Below are 21521 nucleotides of genomic sequence, written 5' to 3'. Positions count from 1 at the left end.
CACTTCTTACAAAGTCTGCCTACTTTTTGTGTAGCACTGTGCCACTTCCCTTAACAATTCACAGGTACTCCATATCCTCAGCTTTCTTTCTTTTTCCACTTGGACACTTAGTGAATAAAAGCAAACACACTATTCTGACATGGCCTTCCTGCTGCCTTAGGTCCCTCTGACCATTTCTCTGTATTAGGCAAAGCACTTATTTAGTTCAGAATTACTTCCATCACTGTTCCTACCTCACAGTTTGTGCACACTGGTCTGCGGTACTTTTAACTGCTGCTTGACTCCACTTTGTGAAACAGGATCACACCTGGCCTTAACTGTAACCCAAAGCTTCCTCCCCATATTGTGATTGTTATAAAGATTATTTACTGTTGTCAGTAGACCAGCCCATATTTCTTTTACAATTCTGTGTCAGAGTAAATGTGCTACTGCTCTGTCTACTTTTAGTTTTAAGAGTAGTTTTAGAATCATTTCTTATATGTGAAACAGTGGTACAAACACCTTGGGGCAGCTCCCTTTTCTCTGAGTTTATACCTCCTGCTTATTTTCCTCTTCTGTGAGAAAAGCTGTGATAGGCTGAAGCTCCATTTATTACATCAGCACCAGTTATTACATCAGCACCAGTTACTACATAAGCACAGTGCGTGACTAAGTTAAGTTAACCTTACAAGTACTCCTTGCTATCCCTGAGAAGTTCACAGTTGTGTCAAAACACTTTAAAGAAGTGTTAGAGAAAAATGTCGATCTGTACCTTTCACATCGGCGTCCTGTAAATCCAGTGGGACACGAGTCACATGTAGGTTGACTATCTGTATCCAGGAAACAAGTGCTGGAGAATCTGCAGAAACACAAATAATTACTAGGAACACAAAGAAGCTAACATAGTTATTTTCCATAATGATTTTCAGAGAAATTAAAGTCATACTGTTCACTTCAGCAGCCTATATCAGTGAACAATACAGATACATTGTAGTTACGTCATTCTAGCATAAGCAAGACTTCATGTCTACTTCTGACACCTCTAACACCTGCACATCTAGGTTATTCAATTAGGGGCTTCAAGCTGCTCTACAGGATGTTCCTGTACATTCTGGCTTCTTGAAGGTTTAGTCTGACTACCAAGACTTCAGTGTGGGAAAAAAATAAGAGTTGTGTCACTGACTCCTTCAAAAAATTGTAAAGAGCAAACCCACCCTTGCTATGCTACTGAGACTTAAAATACATACAAGAGTTTGTAAAATTTTTCTGCAGACTCAAATTTGCTTCTGCATTGCCTGGACCATGGACATCCTTGGCAATCCACCAATCCACCCTAAGCTCAGATATTTCATTATATTAAAATACACACAGCATGGATCCATGCTCCTAAGACAGTAATGTTCCCTTGAGTACCTTGTTCCCCATTGGCCCTTTTTTTCAATTATAAAGGAATTCCAAATACTATTCTAGCATGTCCAAAGGTCAGTTGTCAATCTCCTCTCCAGTCCAGCTGGTGAATCTGGGAATCTTGAGGCAATGTTACAACTGCTTCATGTACACAGACAACCCTCTCCTCCTCCCAACAAATTCCAACACATGTGAGAGATGCAACCATATAGCCAAACTGGAGGCTAAGCTCTCTCAACTCAGTACTGGCGTAACCAGTCAGGAGGAGAAGGAAACCACACTCACTACAATTCCAGTCTCACATAGACCTACCACGACAGCAAACCAAACACATAAACACACAAAAACATACTCGGAGGCTCTAAATAAAAATCTGCCTAAGCAACAGAGACCTCCAAAGCAGACACCCAGGCAACAGCTACCCCAAAACAAAACACGTGCAACACATAGCTCACAAAGCCAGTGTGCCGAACAGTCACAGCCCTTAAGGCTAAACAACACACCTGATACACTTGTAATAGGTGACTCTATCATTAGGCACATTGACGTCCCGCTCACCAGGCTGAACAAGGAGAAGGTCACGGTGAGCTGCCTGTCAGGCGCTAGGATCCGCCACATAACACAAGCACTCAGGTCACTCCAAGGCAAGTACAAATATGACTCGGTCATTGTCCATGCTGGTGTGAATGACCTGACACGTACCTCCCTGGACTACATGAAAAGAAACATAGAGGAGCTCTCTGAGCATGTAGCCCAGGCCGGTATGACCCTGACCTTGAGTAGCATCTTACCCTCACCAAGAATGATGCCACAATATGAAGACAAGATGATCAATTTCAACAATTGGCTTAAGTATTGGTGTCATTCAAAGGGGATCCAATGCCTGTCAGCCTGGGATGACATGCTCGACAAGCCACAATGCTTCGCTAGGGACGGCTTGCATCTGTCACCCCTGGGCTTTCCGATATTGGCAAAGGCTCTTGCTTCCCCCATAGTGCCTTTTTTAGGCAAGGCTCAAAAGACAAACCCACCTCCATAGGTATCACAAGGGATAAGAAACTAAGAGTAATGCTACTCAACGCCAGAAGTCTAAACCTCAAGATGCACGTACTCGAAACTCTCCTTAGCATGGAGAACATCGATATCTGTGCAGTAACAGAAACCTGGTTCAGGGCTCCCAAGAGCACCCCAGCACTACCAGGTTATACCTCATACCATGCTTTTCGGCCCCAAAACTTGGACCGAACCACAAAAGGAGGGGGAGTATCAATATTCGTCAAAGATACCCACACCTCCAGGTTGGTGGCACAGCACGAAGCATCAGAGACTATCCATGTGCAACTAACAGTGGGTAAAACTGCCTTCCAGTTTATAGCCTGCTACAGACCACCCTCCCAAACCCAGGAACCCCACTTGGCCTTCCTGAGAACACTGGAAAATATGAAGGTCTCTCCAAACACCATTATATTGGGCGACTTCAGCTACCCAAACATAGACTGAGAGCATTACTCTAGCTCCAACACCCTAGCCCAAAGGTTCCTAGAATTTATAAACTCAAATGCTATGGAACAACTTGTTACCACTCCCACAAGAGGGGAAAACATACTGGACCTGATCATCACCAACATGGGGATTCTATGCTCCAGACCAGAAGTGTATCCCTCACTGGTAAGATCAGACCATAAACTAATCTCACTGGATATTCACATCCCGATCCCACCCCCTGCCTAGAAAACCACAGTGAAAAACTTCTCTAAAGCAAAATTCACACTCCTCAAAACCGAGGTGGAATCCTTCAAAGCCCCCGAGCCTGTGGAAAATACGGCCCAGACTGCAGAATCCTTTATAAACGCATTCTATGAACACCTTCAGGAATGCATGGATCATGCAATCCCAAATAAAACCAAGACCCAATCCTCCAAAGGCAGACGTCCTGTCTGGTGGACCCCAGCCACAAACAAACTATACAATAGAAGGAGGAAGCTACTACATGATAAAGCAAAATCCCGAAAAGGGTAGGCATCTCTGATCAGTATTAGCAAAAAACTACGGGCACTCATAAAATCGTCTAAGGCCAGCTTCGAGAGAAAAATTGCACAGGACACTAAGGATAATCACAAGGCTTTCTTTAGTTATGTTAGGAACCTGGGTGGGAATTCCCAGATATGCTCAGAATTACTCCAAAATGACAAAAAATACATCGAACCCAGAGACATTGCCAACATCCTAGCTGACAGGTTCAGTGCAAACTCCACCCCCCCCCACCAAAAGGGCAAATATCTATCCCAGCAGAGTGCTGCCCCCCCTGACATCTCAGATGCTCAGGTAAGAGCCGCCCTCTCCAAAGCAAAAACACAGCATCAATCGGACCAGCCGGTGTCCCGGCTGCCCTACATGAACTCCAAGAAGAGCTAAACCCAAACATAAAACTACTGTTCAATCTCAGCCTTACTACAGGATATGTACCCAAAGAGTGGCATACAGCAACAGTGGTCCCTCTCCACAAAGGTGGTGTCTCAACGGATCCTGGAAACTATCGCCCGATAAGCCTGACTAGCTTGGTCTGCAAAGCTATGGAAAGGATCATCATGGACCTCATAAATAAAGACATTGGGGACATACAGACACTCGATCCTACCCAGTTTGGTTTTGTCAAGGGCAGATCCTGCCTCTTAAACCTGGTCAATTTCTTTGAAACAGTCACCAAGGCCATTGACGAGGGGAAGGTGGTCCACACAGCCTACCTGGACCACGCAAAAGCCTTCGATACAATACCTCACTCGGGCATTATAGATAAGCTCACCAGCTTAAATATAAACCCCTATGTCACTAGATGGGTTGCAAACTGGCTCAAGGACAGAACCCACATGGTTAGAATTGCTGGAGCCATGTCAGACTCCAAACCAGTTACAAGTGGTGTCCCACAAGGCTCAGTCCTGGGACCTCTCTTGTTCGGTATATATTTCTAGGAGGTACAGGCCAACACGGAAGGACTGTGGCTGACCAAGTTCGCAGATGACTGCAAACTGGGCGCCATAATCGACTCTCCAGCCAACACAAGCATCCTCCAAAAGGGCCTCATAGAAACAGACAACTGGTGCCAGAGCCATGGCCTCAAGCTAAATGCCAAAAAGTGTATAGTCATCCCCTTTGGCAAAAACAAAGTGCCCACAAATTACCACATAGGTGGTAATCCATTAAGTACAGAAGAAGTAATTAGGGACCTGGGGACCCAAGTTGATAGCAATCTCTCATTTGACAACCACGTGGCCAAAGTGGTTAGAAAAACATTTTACATAGCCCACCTAATCATGAAGGGATTCACATCTAGATCAGGGGAGGTCATCGTGCCTGTACCTTACCAGACACCTGCAGCAACTGGAAAGACCCCAAAAGTACCTCACCAAGAGGATCAAAGGGCTCAAACAGATGCCATATGCTGCCCGGTTAAAGAAACTCCAGCTCTACTCAGTGACATACCGCCTGCTCAAAGGCGATCTGTGCCTGACGTATAAAGCCATGTCAAACCCTGAATTAATGGACATGCTGCACCTCAAAAAATCCAAATCCCATCGAGCTACGCGCTCGAGAGACTTGAACCTCAGCACTGAAATAAATAGGACATACTGGAGGGACAGATTCATAACCCAGAGGCTCCCTTCACTCTGGAATAAAATCCCAGTCCAGGTTAGGCAGAGTCCCTCACTGACTCTCTTCAAGAGGAATTTTGATGAGTGGATGGGAGATCGTAGGTTTGCCCCGGGTATCACTTCTGTGTCACTGTTAGACAGAGGCACAGTATACTAACCTCGAAAAAGGGCATAGCAAAATTTATTTAAAATGGGTGGTGAAAGCCAAACACACTCTGGCTAGGCTTATAAATGCCACCTATGAACCTATGAACCTATGTGTGCTACTGTTGTCATTCCCAGGGCCACTCAGCTCTCATAACAAAACAGGCCACTTGAATAAAAAAACAGCCTTTCATGCAGTCCTGATCTTTCTTGATATCCTCTTCAGGTGTGATATGCTCTGTAGTAAATGGAAGGACAGAAAATCACAGGTAACTTTGGGTCCTCTAGGTGGAATGTAGTTACCTATAAAGGCAGTCAGTTTTTTCTTCTCTATGAATGGAAGACTGGAACATGCACTGAGAACACAGCATATCTTTTCTGCTTTCTGAATTCCAAGCAGCAATGCAGTGGGTTTCCACTACTCTCCTTTGTAACAATTGCCTACCCACGTCACACAGAAAGAAACCTTTCACTGAATGTTCATTGCATATAACCCAGGACAGCTTTTCCAGATTCAAGTTCCATTCCCTGACTTAGTCGTTGAATGAGTGGCCAGAACTCCAGACGTTTTGCTGATGAGCCAGTAGCATAACCTAATAGCAATCAGCCTTCAAAACAACCATTCTAAGACCACTCCCAAGACTGAAATTAGCCTTGCGTACTGCAGTAGCTACCCTCAATTTATAATCCTTAGAATTACAAAACTATCCTATAAACACACATACATATATGTGCATGTACATATGCATACACATGTATACACACACACACACACACACACATATATATATATATATATATATATATATATATATACCACAGGGCTCAGTCCTGGGCCCACTCTTGTTTGGCATCTACTTCTTCCCAAAAAACAAAGGGTTAGGGTTATGGTTGACAAAGCGAATGGCGGCAAACTAGTACAAACATATAGTAGAAAAACACACACATCTGAGACAGATATCCTTCAGAAGGAAGCGGAGATAACAGGGCCCAAGGCCCAAGCCCAAAAATTAAATGCCAAATGCAAATAGTCATACCCAAACAAAAAAAAAAGGTTGCTAAAAACCCAGACAGAGTAAATCATCCTGAGCACAGAAGAGAAGTTAGGGACCTGGGACTGTCATTTCAAGGGAGGTCATAGTCTCCTATACTCATCACACTCATCACCCAATGATTGAGTACAATGCCCCATTCAGAATGTATCTGATATATATATATATATATATATATATATATATCATACATAATACGTAATCTACAATATGATTACATTAAACTGCTACAACCAGAAATCATCTTAAGCAGTATACTATTCATACTTAACTAAATATACTTACCGTGTAGTAGGAGAGGTACCAGGGCAAGGACAGGGTCTACAATCATGTGGGGTGCCACTTGTAGCATCGCCATAGTAACCAGCTGCACAACGTTCACAGCGAGATCCCTCAGTATTGTGCTGACATCTCTGGAGAAAGGGCAACGGAATCATATCAGCACCAATCCATACATTTTATACATAACAACAGGCAATAGTATTCCAGATTAAATAAAAAAATACCAAATCTGGAATTTCTAAATAAATAAAAATTGCACTAGCCTGATACGATGACTGTTGCATAAAATTTTAAGCTGTGTCTCAAACAACTTTTTTTTTATAACACTAACTGCAAAACTCCACACAATATAAAGAGGGTACACAGTATGGTGTGAGACCTACATCCTGATTAGAGAGTAAACTAAAATGTTAGACCAATACTTGCAGCAAAAATGAATAAGACAGCTCCATTATAATAAGCAGGAAACACAAGACCTAGTACAGCATCTTGTGTGTTCTTTTATTCTTTTTATGCTCTTACATGTTCTTGACAAACAATCTGATTAAAAAAGTGGTGAAGCAAATTGACTAAAATTGATCAACCTCATGAAACAACACTCCATTTTTTTCTCTTTGATCTGCTTACTTTTTAATATTTTTCTAGATGCTGGTATGCAAATGGAAACAAGATATTGGTTGGGTCCCTATTAATTATTCAAACTTTTTTAAAGTTCGACTGTCATATGGTCGACACCATATGATCAAACTTTAAAACGTTCAAAGGTGAAAAGTAACGACTCTGTACAGAGCAGAATGGGAAAATTTCCTGTTTCTGCACTGAAGTGCGATCTCGGAGTTGGTATATTTAAGTAGGGGGGTGGGGGTACAGGGGGGCTTGCCCCCCTGCTCAGAGCTTTGAGGTCATTTTTTTTTACTTTTTTATTACATTTTTGATGATTCAGACTTCCCTCATATGTTGTCGAACATATGAGGTTCAAAGTTTTGAAACTTTGACTATATAATATTGACCCTACTGGTTTAGGTTAATTACCTTTGTGGGCAATGTTTACCTTTGTGAATTGTGACCACTAGAATAATTCATCTGTACAGCTACTCTGTTATTCAGCCATTCCTGGTATGCAGATGCACTTTCATAATTCATCTACATTTAACCTGCCTTTATAACTTACACACAGCCGTGAAATGTAACTTTATCCAAGTATCAGCACTATGCATTTGAAGAGTAGCTTTATGAATCCTGCCCATTGTGATAAATTTTAATACTTTTAGTCTCCAGCAAACTTGGCATTTAGTGATGTCCACCCTAATTTAAACATGTTTCTCATATTAGCAAGAAATCTCATTTAAACATATTCACTGAGCTACAGATACATTATAAATGTACTCCAATACAACCAAAATACTAGAACTTCACACTTTTGAACACATAAGAAGTGATCATGCATGTGATAGTACAAGATAAACAAAACAGTCACCCTAGTATGTCAGAATGCTGTAGGACCCTGCAAATGCTCCACCTTCTCCTGCCCACCTCCCTTTCCAATTTACCCATGCCCCTTTAAAATGTTCAACTATATTGACATGTGCTACCCAGTAAGATGGTACATTACATCTGTCCACCTTCCTTTCAGAGAAATAATACTGTTTGTCCAAGATCAAGTTTGGCCCATCACTTTGGAACCCATGGCTCCCCTTAAGTAAATGCAATAAAAAAGCAAGTAATTACTTCTCAAAATTACTGAAGTAGATGAAGGTCAGCATTTTTAAACAGCATTCATTTTTCTCTGTTCATTCAAGAAAACAATAGAAATAAAATATTTTTGTAAAAAATACAGATAGATATTTAAGGAGATATATGAAGCAAAAAACATGACACATACATAATACAGGTTTAAAGTGTTACATATGTACCACAGCTCTGAGTGCCACAGTGAACCACTTTAGCAAAAACATTCTACCCACCTGACATTCACCAGTCTCTTCATCACAATCGGATGCATGTCCATTACATTCACAGCGTACACACGTGCCCAAGTACAAGCCACTAGTGACCCGAGTATAACCAATATCACAGTCCTGGAAAGAGAAACAGGTTAAGACAACAGCCAGTGGGAACCTTCCTTTCCCCAGCCCAACCCACCATTTTCTTTGCATAAAATTCTACTACTGATTGTTTTTTTTAATTGTACCACTATTAACGTGCATTTCAACCTAACAAAACAATTGTGTTAGCTGCTGGTCTCTATTTCTTTTTATTCATTTATAATTTAACACTGACTTCAGCCCTCCTTTAACTGAAATGAACTGTCTTAAAAGGGAACACGTGTACATATTTGGCAGAATCTTCATTTGTAAAAATCAGTTTGCCAATCTGAGTGAATTAAATAAACCAGTTCAAAATATTTTTAGCAGCTCAATATGGCAGTATATCAGAAACAATGTTAGAAATTACATATCCAGATTTATTGCAGATAAACAGCTGGGAAACGGGACATATCATCATGGACTATTAGTATCAGATGACTCTAAATGTCAAGAAAAGTGAAAAATGAACGGCTGTTACAATAAGAATCCAAATTAACTTTGAAATGGAACACCTTAAACTCATGTAGACTGAAAGAAACAGTAATTTAACATCCTTCTGAAGCATTATGATTTAATTACAGCCATTTGCTATGTGTGTGTGTGCAAGACCTGACCCAAATGAAGTAAGAATTTAACTAACATTTTCTTTAGTTTGAATAGCAGAGCACCTAAAATGAATTTTACTTGATACTTTTATACTTGTCTTAACATACAGCTAATGCACCAAAGAAACACACTTGGGTGCTTTTTGTAGAATAAAATATGTCTCAACAAGGAAACACAGATTTGCTGTTTTTAGTCTGTACAAATAAGGGCCTTCAACTCCTAGATCTTATGGATGGATAAAAGGCCACAATAAATAGTGGTTTCCAAGAGATGAAATTCAGATCCACAGAATCAGCTGACTCAGAAGAAGCTCAATCCTGTCAGTCAAAAATTTAAATCAAAAGAAGAAACGTTCCTCAATGGTGGGTCAAGTTGCAGAACCCCTTTAAGGGGCTGCAGAATGAAAAGGTTCTGGGTCATGGTCCTGTTCACCATAGGTCTTGATGCACTAAAATGGAAGAAACTTTCATCTTGCTTGTGGCAGAACTCAGACTCAAGTAAGGGAAGTACTCTAGGTAGGTCAAAATCACCTGCAGTAAATGACAGTGGCACTACAGATTTCAGATTCCACCTAGAAGAGAAACTGACCAGCGAAAGGCTTTCCACAAGCTTTGGTCAATTTTCAGGACTGTGGCTGGAAAGTATATCAGGATTAAGGGATCTAATGATATATTCATGCCAGAAGGTGCTGTCAGCTCCACTTCATCAGTAGACACCTCCAGGTTAAAATCCAGTACAGCTGGAAACTTGAAAATTTATACCTACACACAATTTTCACCAAGCACTGGGAGACAAGCATGACTTTTGATCTCTCTCCTCCAAACTCTGCTAACAACCACTGATTATGACAGAAAGAGGAAAGACATACAGGAGTCTTCCTTGGCACAGAAGGGGGACTGCATCCACAATCAAGTTCATCCTTGCAGTGCTGAATCAAGCAGAAAGAGGAAGAGGAAATCACTTGAGTAATAACCAATCTGAACTTTGGTTATGTTCAGCTGCTTGGAGATCCTGATCCATTACCTTTAGGTCTAGCTATGGAGTAAAACTGCAGCTAAGACAGTCCTTCACTATAATTACCTCCCCAAAAAAGTGGGGCTCTAAGGGTGAAGTCTTCATCTACAGCCAACTGTCAGACCAGTACCACTTCATTATACAGTGGGTGCAAGTTCATAGGTTTACAGGATGATAGTAGGCTATTGGCCCGGAGGCCCTTACAAGCCTAGTCCACAACTTTATCCATGTTCCTACAAAGTCAGCACCTGTTTCCCCTGTCCAGCAGGGACACAGGTGGGATCCCAGGGGGAGTATTTTCTGTTTTTCATCCAGTCATCCAGGTTCCAGAGGGCTAGAGAGGTATTTTGCTTGACACAGATGGGGGAGACTTTGGGGCACAAATCTATCCTGCCAACAAGTTCTATTAATGCCACAGACCAGGTTGACACCTTGCATATGGATTGTGCACGTGGAGTATGACTTATGTATATGCGGCAACTCCATCAAGGCTGGGTCTGAGATGGCCTTGTATGCCAGATACAGGTCACCTCTGAGCAGTCTGTACAAGACTGAGTAGAGGGACAGGGCTTTTAGCCTATGTGTAGAGGACAGGTGTTTGAGACCCTGGATTTTCCTGGTCAGGAACCTTTGTGGTCTTTCCAACTGCTGCATGCGCTTGGCAAGGTACATGCTGAAGGGGGCATTGTACTCAATAATGGGTCTGATAAGGGAGGAGTACTGGGATGTTATGACTGCCTTGTTCCTTGATGAAATACCCTTACTTATGAGGTGGGCCATGTAGAAAGCCTTCCGTGCAATGGAGGCAACATGGTGGTCAAAAGTTTGGTTGCTATCAATGTGGGTGCCCAAGTCTCTCATGACTGATTACGTGCTTAGTACATTGTTATTAATGTGCCAATTAGTGGGGATGCCATTTTCCCTAAAGGGGATAACGATGCATTTCTTTGCATTCAGTTTGAGTCCATGCTTTTGGCATCAGTCATTAGTTTGGGTAATATGCATCTTATGGGCAGTTACCACTATTACCACACCATAGCTTAATTGCCTCACTGAAGCACCAGGGGCTCTGTTGTTAACTACTTTCCCAGAACATGAAGGATTAAAAACACGTGCATTAATGTTTTACATGTTTTTTCCTTCTGTACTTGCTCCTCCCAGAAGCCATGCACTCCCAATTCCCCAGATGGGGAATAGGGAAGACTGCCAACTGGAGATAACTGTCACCTAGCCAGTTATAGAGGAAGATTTTTGCTTCTGGCAGTGGCACCTACATATGCGTTCTGAGGAAATAGGGAAAGCTCTTATTGCAACAGCCTTAGGGTGTGGTTCAGTGGCTTCACCCCCCACACACACACACACACACATACACAATCACAGCATTTTGCATTTCTGGACTGGACTCAAATTAAGGGAACTACTCAGCATCCTCACTCCCACTGTGACAATATCAAACAGCTGCAGAAAATAATAGCTTTTCTAATTATTCCTCACCTCACCATGGTAGCTGACATGAGCACTTATGGTACTATAAGGACCGACTTTGCTCACACCTGTGCACAAATGTTCACACATGCACACACACACGCACACACACACAAACACACACATACGCACACACGCACGCAATCACACACACACACACACACACACACACACACACACACACACACACGCACACACGCACACACGCACACGCACACACACACACACACACACACACACACACACACACACACACACACACAGCTAACATCATCAGCTTATGACTATCGGGCCTATACCCACATTATATCACTGCATCTTTGTCACTGGCAAACCTCTGCTGGTGACAGGTAGCCAACTGGACTATTATCCCTCCTTCCCAGGATGGTTGAAAGTTCGTGTCATCTTCTTACACCCAACTGTTCCTACCCAATTCCTCCATCATCCGAGACACAAATCAAACCCTGGGTGTTGCTGTCAGGGCTTTTCCCTCTACACTAAAAATCCAGAGAAGAGCACTTCTCTTAATTTGAGCTTGTTTATGTGCAACTCCCTTTTTTGAGGTGTGTCCTCACCCTACACAAAGGGGTGGACCTGTAGCAAGGTTTTGTGGCTTTAGGCAATATCCTACAACAATCAAATTAGGGAGCAAAAAGAAGAAAAAAAGTTTTCTTAAAATATTTTAGCTCCACTTACAGATTTGAAGGAGGGGCATTTGTGTTTGTGTTCATGTACTGGGCAAAGTATTGCCCTTGTAAAAGTTAGTATGCACATTTATTTATAAGGTGCATGTCACCAAAATGACCTATCTAAAGATGCATTCCTGCACCCTTGACAAGTCATCCTAATCCTAAACATTGGACACACTATCTTAATTCTTTGCAGTGCATGAAGCTTTATCTGCTCCATCTACTACTAATTACAGAAAAAAAGGTAAGTGTTTTGCTGGCTTTTAAGGCCATAAGGCACTTAGAGATCAGTATATGTTTACATTCACCTTGCCTCTCAACTGTCCAGATTTTTTGCAGAATATCTAGATTTTGCTTCATATATTTGGACTGTTCCTCATAAAATTTGTGGTTTTCTGAAGAACTGCTGAGGACTGAAGTCACTAAATAATGACATACATCGGAGTTTCAGACTTCATATAATTCAGAAAATAGAGGCTGGGGGAGTGGCCAAGATGTCAGGGTGAGAACAGCACTTTCTTGATGCTCTGCCTGTGAATTTTTGTTTCGGACAGGAATTTCTTAATTCTACTCAAAATACATCGAATATTTTTTCTACAAGTGATCTTTCTACTATTGTAACCCAGCCATTGGGGATGCACAAGCCAGTGCATTTCTCTGTGCCAGTCCCAAGCCCGGATAAATGGGGAGGGTTGCATCATGAAGGGCATCCTGTGTAAAACTTCACCAAATCATTTAATGTGGATAGCAGTAAATATTTACATACCGGTTCGGTCGAAGCCCGGGTTAACAACGACCACCACCAGTACTGTTAGCCAACAGGGTGCTGGCGAAAATTGGGCTACTGTTGGCCGAAGGAGGAGAAGAGGAGGAAGGCATGGCCGAAGGCAGAAAGAGAGGAGAAAGGCTAGGACTGTGATAGTGAAGGTCGGAACTTTGAATGTTGGCAGTATGACTGGTATAGGGAGAGAGATAGCCAATATGATGGACAGAAGGAAGGTTGGTATATTGTGTGTGCAAGAGACCAGATGGGAGGGGAGTAAGGTGTAACAGAGGTGGGTTCAAATTGTTTTATCATGGTGTGGATGGGAGGAGAAATGGTGTAGGAGTTTTCCTGAAGGAACAGTGTTTTGGAGGTGAAAAGAGTGTTGGATAGAGTGATGTTTATGAAGCTGGAAATTGATGGTGTAATGATGAATGTTGTTAGTGCATATGCTCCACTAGTTGGGTGCGCGATGGATGAGAAAGAAAAATTTTGGAGTGAGTTGGAAGAAGTGGTGATGATTGTACCCAAGGGTGAGAAAGTGGTGATTGGAGCAGATTTCAATGGGCATGTTGGTGAAGGGAACAGAGGGGATGAGGAAGTGATGGCAGGTATGGTGTTAAGCAAAGGAATGCAGAAGATCAGATGGTAGTGGATTTTGCGAAAAGGATGGACATGGCTGTGGTGAATATGTATTTTAACAAGAGGGAGTAGTATAGGGTGACATACAAGAGTGGTGGAAGATGCACACAGGTGGATTATATCTTATGTAGGAGGGCCAGTTTGAAGGAGATTGGAGACTGTAAAGTGGTGACTGGGGAAAGTGTAGTTAGGCAGCATAGGATGGTGGTTTGTAGGACAACGTTGGTGATCAAGAAGAGGAGGAGGAGTGTAAGGGCAGCACCAAGGATCAAATGGTGGAATTGTGAGGTGGAGTTCAGGGAAGAGTTAAGACAGGCACTGGGTGGCAGTGAAGAGTTACCAAATAGCTGGGTAACTACAGCAGAGCTAGTAAGGGAGACAACTAGAAAGGTGCTTAGTATGACATCTGGACAGAGGAAGGACGATAAGGAGACATGGTGGAATGAGGAAGTACAGTAGAGTATACAGAGAAAGAGGTTGGCAAAGGAGAAGTGGGACTGTCAGAGAGATGAAGAAAGTAGGGAAAAACCACAGCCACAAAAACGATAGAAACAAAACAGAAAACAAGCAGGTGACAGCTGGAACCTTCACCTGCAAAAGATAATATATAAATCTGCAATGGCTAATGTATAAAACAATTTTATTTAACGTTTTTCGTTTGCTCAGGAAACAAACTTCTTCAGATACCATTACATTTTTTTTAATAAACAGGTTTTAAAGGTTACACTCAGATCATGTGTCTATCCCAACCAATCAACAAGAAATATATTTCACATCTACTCCTCCCTCTCTTAAAATAACATGCTACGGTATATCTACATTCAATAATTTCAATGTTAACAAAGTCTATCTACTACTATGTTGCATAACTACATTAACCTAACTATAACATCATTTTATTGATGAATTTTATTTATTTATTTTACATTTGTTGACCGGGCTAGTCTAGCTGGACATATTTCCATTTTCAGTAGAGGCCAGGGGAGAAAAGCTCCACACAGATACACAAAGTATAAAAATATTGTTACAAGGTAAGTAAAGGATTAATAAACAATAAAACAGATGTTTTTTTTCATTCTAGATATAAAGTAGCAATAAACAGAATATTACTTAAGGAAGCTAAAACAGTTGTAGTACAGGAGAGTTATGTACAATACTTCACATCAGGTATTATACTGATAGCCACATGGTGGTTAAGATCCCAAAGAAGAATTGGACTTTATTTAGGATTAATCCAATGTTATTTAGAAAACTGGGTGTGTCCCCCAGAGTTATATTTAGGAGGGGAAATAATTTGAAAAATTTGTTAGAACAACATAGGCATAGGCTAAAAATTCCCGGTATGTTCAAATGTGAATGTTGCAACTTTTCTAGATTTATTGAAGTGGGCAACTCATGCAATATAAATGACTCACAATATAAACTCAAGCAGAAATTTAATTGCAACTCGAAGTATATGGTTTATTTAGCTAAGTGCCAGTGCTGTTTTTTTTTTTTTTATATTGATAAAACAGAGTGTAGGCTTCAAGACCGTATTTACAAACGCCAATATGCCATCAGCAAAAATAAGACAGACAATGCCTTAGCAAAACACATATCAGTACATAAAGACCATAAATTTAAATATAAAGTGGTTGATAAAATACCTTTGGATAGCGGGGGGGGGGGGTGGGGTGGCTGTATCATTATTATTGGAAGAGCTTGAGTTGTATTGGCAGATATTCCTTAATGCATATAATTGTCCAGATATAAATGACTCATGTTCAATTAGTTGTATTTTGAAATTGAAGAACGTGAAAAAATGAAATTAAGTAGCTAAAAAGACACGAGGTTAACAATAATAATAGGAATTTGTTTAGAATAATTTTGTTGAACTCATTTTTCCTGTCATTTGAGTGAGTAAGCGATGTATTTAGTAGTTTATATGCGTTTCCAAGTTTTAGTGTACATGTAGATGGATAATTTAATGTTTTAGTATTATGTATGAATAGAAATATATTAAATATATATATATATATATATATATATATATATATATATATATATATATAAAATTCATCAACAAAATGATGTTTTAGTTAGGTAGATGTAGTTATGCATCATAGTAATAGATGGACTTTGTTAACATTGAAATTAATGAATGTAGATATACCGTAGCATGTTATTTTAAGAGAGGGAGGAGTAGATGTGAGATATATTTCTTGCTGATTGGTCAGGATAGACACATGCTTTGAGTGTAACCTTTAAAACCTGTTTTTTAAAAAAATTTTGAATGGTATCTGAAGAAGTTTGTTTCCTGAGCAAACGAAAAAGGTTAAATAAAATTGTTTTATACATACATACTGTTGCAGCTGAAGGTTCCAGCTGTCGCCTGCTTGTTTTTTATTAGATGAAGAAAGTAGACAGGAGTATAAGGAGATGAGGTGCATGGCAAAGAGAGAGGTGGCGAAGGGTAAGAATAAGGCATATGAAGACTTGTATGAAAGGTTGGACACTAAGGAGGAAGAAAAGGACCTGTACCGATTGGCTAGACAGAGGGATCGAGCTAGGAAAGATGTACAGCAGGTAAAGGTGATAAAGGATAATGAGGGAAACTTACTCACAAGTGAGGAGAGTGTGTTCAGGAGATGGAAAGAGTACTTTGAGGGGTTGATGAATGAAGAGAATGAGAGGGAGAGAAGGTTGGATGATGTGCGGATAGTGAATCATGAAGTGCAGTGGATTAGCAAGGAGGAAGTAAGGATAGCTATGAAGAGGATGAAGAATGGAAAGGCTGTTGGTCCAGATGACATACCTGTGGAAGCATGGATGTGTTTAGGTGAAATGGCAGTGGAGTTTCTAACCAGACTGTTTAATGAAATCTTGGAAAGTGAGAGGATGCCTGAGGAATGGAGAAAAAGTGTTTTGGTACCAATTTGTAAGAATAAGGGTGATGTGCAGAGCTGTAGTAACTACAGAGGGATTAAACTGATCAGTCACAGCATGAAGTTATGGGAAACAGTAGTGGAAGCTAGGTTAAGAAGGGACGTGATGATTAGTGATCAGCAGTATGGTTTCATGCCAGGAAAGAGCACTACAGATGTGATGTTTGCTCTGAGAGTGCTGATGAAGAAGTACAGAAAAGGTCAGAAGGAGCTGAATTGTGTTTTTGTAGACTTAGAGAAAAGGGTGCCTACAGAGGAGTTGTGGTATTGTATGAGGAAGTCGGGAGTGTCAAAGAAGTATGTAAGAGTGGTACAGGATATGTACAAGGGTAGTGTGACAGCGGTGAGGTCTGCGGTGGAAGTGACAGATGCATTTAAGGTGGAGGTGGGATTATATCAAGGATCAGCTCTGAGCCCTTTCTTATTTGCAGTGGTAATGGACAAGTTGACAGACGAGATCAGACAGGAGTCCCCGTGGACTATGATGTTTGCAGATGACAATATGATCTGTAGTGAGAGTAGGGAACAGGTGGAGGAGACCCTGGAGAGATGGAGATATGCTCTACAGAGAAGAGGAATGAAGGTCAACAGGACTAAGACAGAATATATGTGTGTGAATGAGAGGGAGGATAGAGGAATTGTGAGGATGCAAGGAGTAGAGTCGGCGAAGGTGGATGAGTTTAAATACTTGGGATCAACAGTTCAGAGTAATAGTGAGTTTGGAAGAGAGGTGAAGAAGAGAGTAGAGACAGAATGGAGTGGGTGGAGAAGAGTGTCAGGAGTGATTTCTGAAAGACGAGTACCAGTAAGAGTGAAAGGGAAGGTCTACAAGAGGGTAGTGGGACCAGCTATGTTATATGGTTGGAGACAGTGGCATTGCCAAAAAGGCATGACTTACAAAGCCATGTCTGACCCAGCTCTGTTAGAAATGCTACATCTAAAGAAATCCAAATCCCTCCACACCACACGCTCCAAGGACCTCAACGTCATTACCCCAATCAACAGAACATGCTGGAGGGACAGGTTCATAACCCAGAGACTGCCGATGGTCTGGAATAGACTTCCCATACATTTGAAGCAGAGCACCTAACTGGCCCTCTTCAACAGAAATCTTGATGAGTAGATGGGAATTAGAAAGTTCACCCCCCGGGGATCATTGCAGTGGCTCTACTTGATAGAGGCACTGGGAACTAACGTTGGGTGGCATAATGCCAGGGCACTTCTACAGGCTAGGCTTATAAAGGCTCCTGGGCCATTAGCCTAGTACACACTAATGAACCTATGACCGTCATAAACAAACTTTAAACAGGAAAACAGGCAATGTGCAAAACAGCTGAGGAAAGAAATGTTAAAATGGAATGAAACAACAAACTGCTGTTTTAAACAGAACTGCCATTTCTGTCCAGTTCTTTTACCTGACAAGATGGCCCACGATAACCTAGTGGACATTCACAATGCTCCACCTCCCCAGCCTGATCTTCACCTGTGGAATAAGGAGTGGCAACATCCATGTGGAGGTTAGAGAGCCTGAAATGTAAATGGAAAAGCATATTAAACTTTCAGTAACTTTAAGTTCCTGAATACACAGAAAATAAATCAACAAATCCAAAGTGTTTTACACATATATACATACACACACACACACACACACACACACACACACACACACACATACACCGACACACACGCATATATATAAATATACATAAAATTACCAGAATGTAAAGACAATGAAACTGAAGTGACCAATGCTAGTGTTTTGAAATTCAACACATCAAAAAATTCAAAACACGTAAAACAAAAATTAGAGGAAAAGGAAACATTTTCCTTTTGCAATTGGAACACCAGAATTCCACCACACATTTAGACCATGTTTGTCTGAATAGTGGTGGTGTTACAGAAAGGGGTTTTGAATAGTAAGGTGCAGGGTTAAGGTTAGGAGATATGAGTAAGGTGGTACAGGAGGGGAAGTTCCCCTACCCACCTTACCAATACCTGCTAACCCTAACCCTGCCCCTAACCCTATGCCTACACCTTTCCCTTTAAAAACGCATTCTGTAACACAACCACTAATCTATACAGCTTGGACACATGCAAACTTGCAGGAACATGCACACACATCAGTACAACTATACCCTCACTTAACCCTACCATAACCCACCTACACTCACACAAACATTCCTACCCCTTAATGATGAAACATTCAGAATATCGACATGTTTTGGCATTACTTTCCCAAACCCACACTTACCTTACCTGCAACCATTCCATGTTCCATTAATCCAAAATCTTAAAATTACGTTGAAGATAACAATCAATCACATTTCACAGTCATTCAGTCTGTCAGTCAGCAGCAGATTTGATGGTGTGAATGACATCCATATATATGGAAGCATAACCTTCCAGCAAGACAATCAGTGAATCCTACAATGATCGATACATAATTGTCAAAAAACAAAATATCAATCCACAAAGGATTGAAAAAAAAAACATTTATCACGGGGGTGCAATCCCCCTGCACCCCCCATGTGGGAGCTGGCACCCCCATACCACTTGCAAATTATATATACCAACTTTGAGTTCTCACTACTGTGGTGAAAGGGCAAATTCCCCAATACCCACTGTACAGCCATCTTGTACTGACAAAGGTACATTTTGATCAACTGATATTCAATCAGCTAAACCAGCTCTGCCAGATATTGAGGAGTTTCCATTTTGACAGAAAGTAGTGCTTATATATATATATATATATATATATATATATATATATATATATATATATATATATATACACATATATACATATATACATATATGGTTCCCCTTCACAAGATCAAATTACTGAAAGCTCGAAACTCATAAGATTGAGTTCAAAATCTCAAGTTTCAGTAACTCGAAATTGTGAACTGGAAGTGTAAAAAATTAGATTAAGGGTTTTACATACCTTTTTGTAGGGGGCTGGGTCCCCCTGTACTGTTCCTTCCTTAATGTGCAGGTTTTATGACCGCACTTCAGTGGAGAAATGGAAAGTGTCCCGTTGTGCGCTTATGCATATAGCATGTAATGGTACATTTCCATCTCTTTTGCTGTAGTGCGATCTTGGAGTTGGTATATTTAAGTAGGGGGGTGTGGGGGGCAAAAATGTTAGGAAAAAGTGTTTCTTTCTTTCCCTTTGTGTCCCTTCACAATTTCGAGTATATGAATACTTGAGATTTTGGGCTTGGGCTTATGCATTTCGAGTATTCATATATTCGATCTTGTGAAGGTGAACCATATACATATATATAAATATATATATATATATATAAATATATATATATATATATATATATATATATATATATATATATATATATATATATATATATCTACACACACACACACACATATATATATATATATATATATATATATATATATATATATATCTACACACACACACACACACACATATATATATATATATATATATATATATATATATATATATATGGGATCACTACAGACTACTGAAATTCCACAATACCGAGACGCTCAATCCCGAGGACCAGAATCTTGAGATTGCGGAATCTCGTAACTTAAAAAAAAAAAAAAAAACGTACAACAAACTATTCTAACATGTATGCAGGGGAATAAGCCCCCCTGCAGCCCCCATACCCCCTGCAACTTAAATATATCAACGCCGAGATCGCATTACATTGGAGTGAACGGCAAAGTTCCCACTCCGCACTGTACGGCAATCCTCATTCACTACATTTGAGATTCCGCAATCTCGAGATTCTGGTCCTCGGGATTCAGAATTTCGGTATGCTGTAGTGATCACACACACATATATATATATATATATATATATATATATATATATATGTATATATATATATATATATATATATACATATATATGTGTGTGTGTGTGTGTGTGCGTGTGTGTACAAGTTCATGAGAGCCTTCATTACCAAGAAATATCTCAAACTGACGTCATGATTTTCAAAAAGTCATTCACACATTCAAATATGACAAAAATCGGGAAAGTCTGGAAGATACAAGAGAATATGTGCAGCTACTACATGGCACATAGATATCTGTATATCACATAAAGTATTACCAAAAGGTTTTAGTGCACGCAGGGCAGAGGTCAACAATACCCTAAACAGATGCATAAGAAAATGTAGAGTTCTTTGAAAGTTTAAGAAGGGAAACAAAAGAATGGAGAGGAACTGAACAATGTTACTTCACAGAGGACGATAAAGGCAACTGAGTAGAAGTGTTACAAGATAAGCCTTAGCATAGCTAGGGTGGGGTGAGATGGGCAGTTGCCCTGGGCGCAAAGTGTTGGAGGGATGCGACCAGCCGATTCCGATCTTTTGTTAATGCAACACTCGCTTTTAAATACCTGTTTTGCATTTGCAGTCAAACCTGAGTGCTGCAGCACTCTATGTGTGGTCTAAACTGTAATGTACCAAACACAAAAATCAGGGGCAAAGCCAAAAAATAATGAGCTACAAAGGCACAAAACCAGGAATGGGTTTTAAATTTGCTCTTATACACTTAAAAAGTTGCTGGTTTATCATGGTTTGTGTTTGCATTCATGTTTATAAGGATATGAAATCTGAAAGTGAAATGTCTACCATAATTTAATAATTGCAATCCTCCATGACTTGCCAGAAAAAGAAATTTGTAAGAAACAGATCAAAATCTATGACTGAAAATGAGGAACGTTCTGCAAAATGAGGTACATCTGACAGCTGTGGCAGTATGGCAGGGATAAAATGTAATTATTTAGTTGAATTTCTTTGC

At 40.5% G+C, this 21521-nt stretch overlaps 1 protein-coding gene across 11 annotated transcripts in view; it reads right to left on the bottom strand.

The window, feature by feature from the left end:
- Positions 1-21521, bottom strand: part of HSPG2 (heparan sulfate proteoglycan 2) — a 2126006-nt gene that overhangs the window by 1180674 nt on the left and 923811 nt on the right. For all 11 annotated transcript variants that reach the window (XM_044063227.1, XM_044063230.1, XM_044063231.1 and 8 more), the window contains 4 exons: positions 18140-18251; positions 8479-8592; positions 6518-6645; positions 752-838 (listed from right to left, as the gene is read on the bottom strand). In XM_044063227.1, coding sequence (XP_043919162.1) covers positions 752-838; positions 6518-6645; positions 8479-8592; positions 18140-18251 — 441 coding nt within the window. The remainder of the gene's footprint in view (positions 1-751; positions 839-6517; positions 6646-8478; positions 8593-18139; positions 18252-21521) is intronic.

This window comes from Protopterus annectens, chromosome 2.part1, assembly GCF_019279795.1.
Source record: "Protopterus annectens isolate FY-2018-M chromosome 2.part1, PAN1.0, whole genome shotgun sequence".
In the NCBI taxonomy this organism is placed as follows: Eukaryota; Metazoa; Chordata; order Ceratodontiformes; family Protopteridae; genus Protopterus; species Protopterus annectens.
Note: the sequence above shows the minus strand (reverse complement) of the source record. Positions and strands in the feature narration are given on the sequence as shown.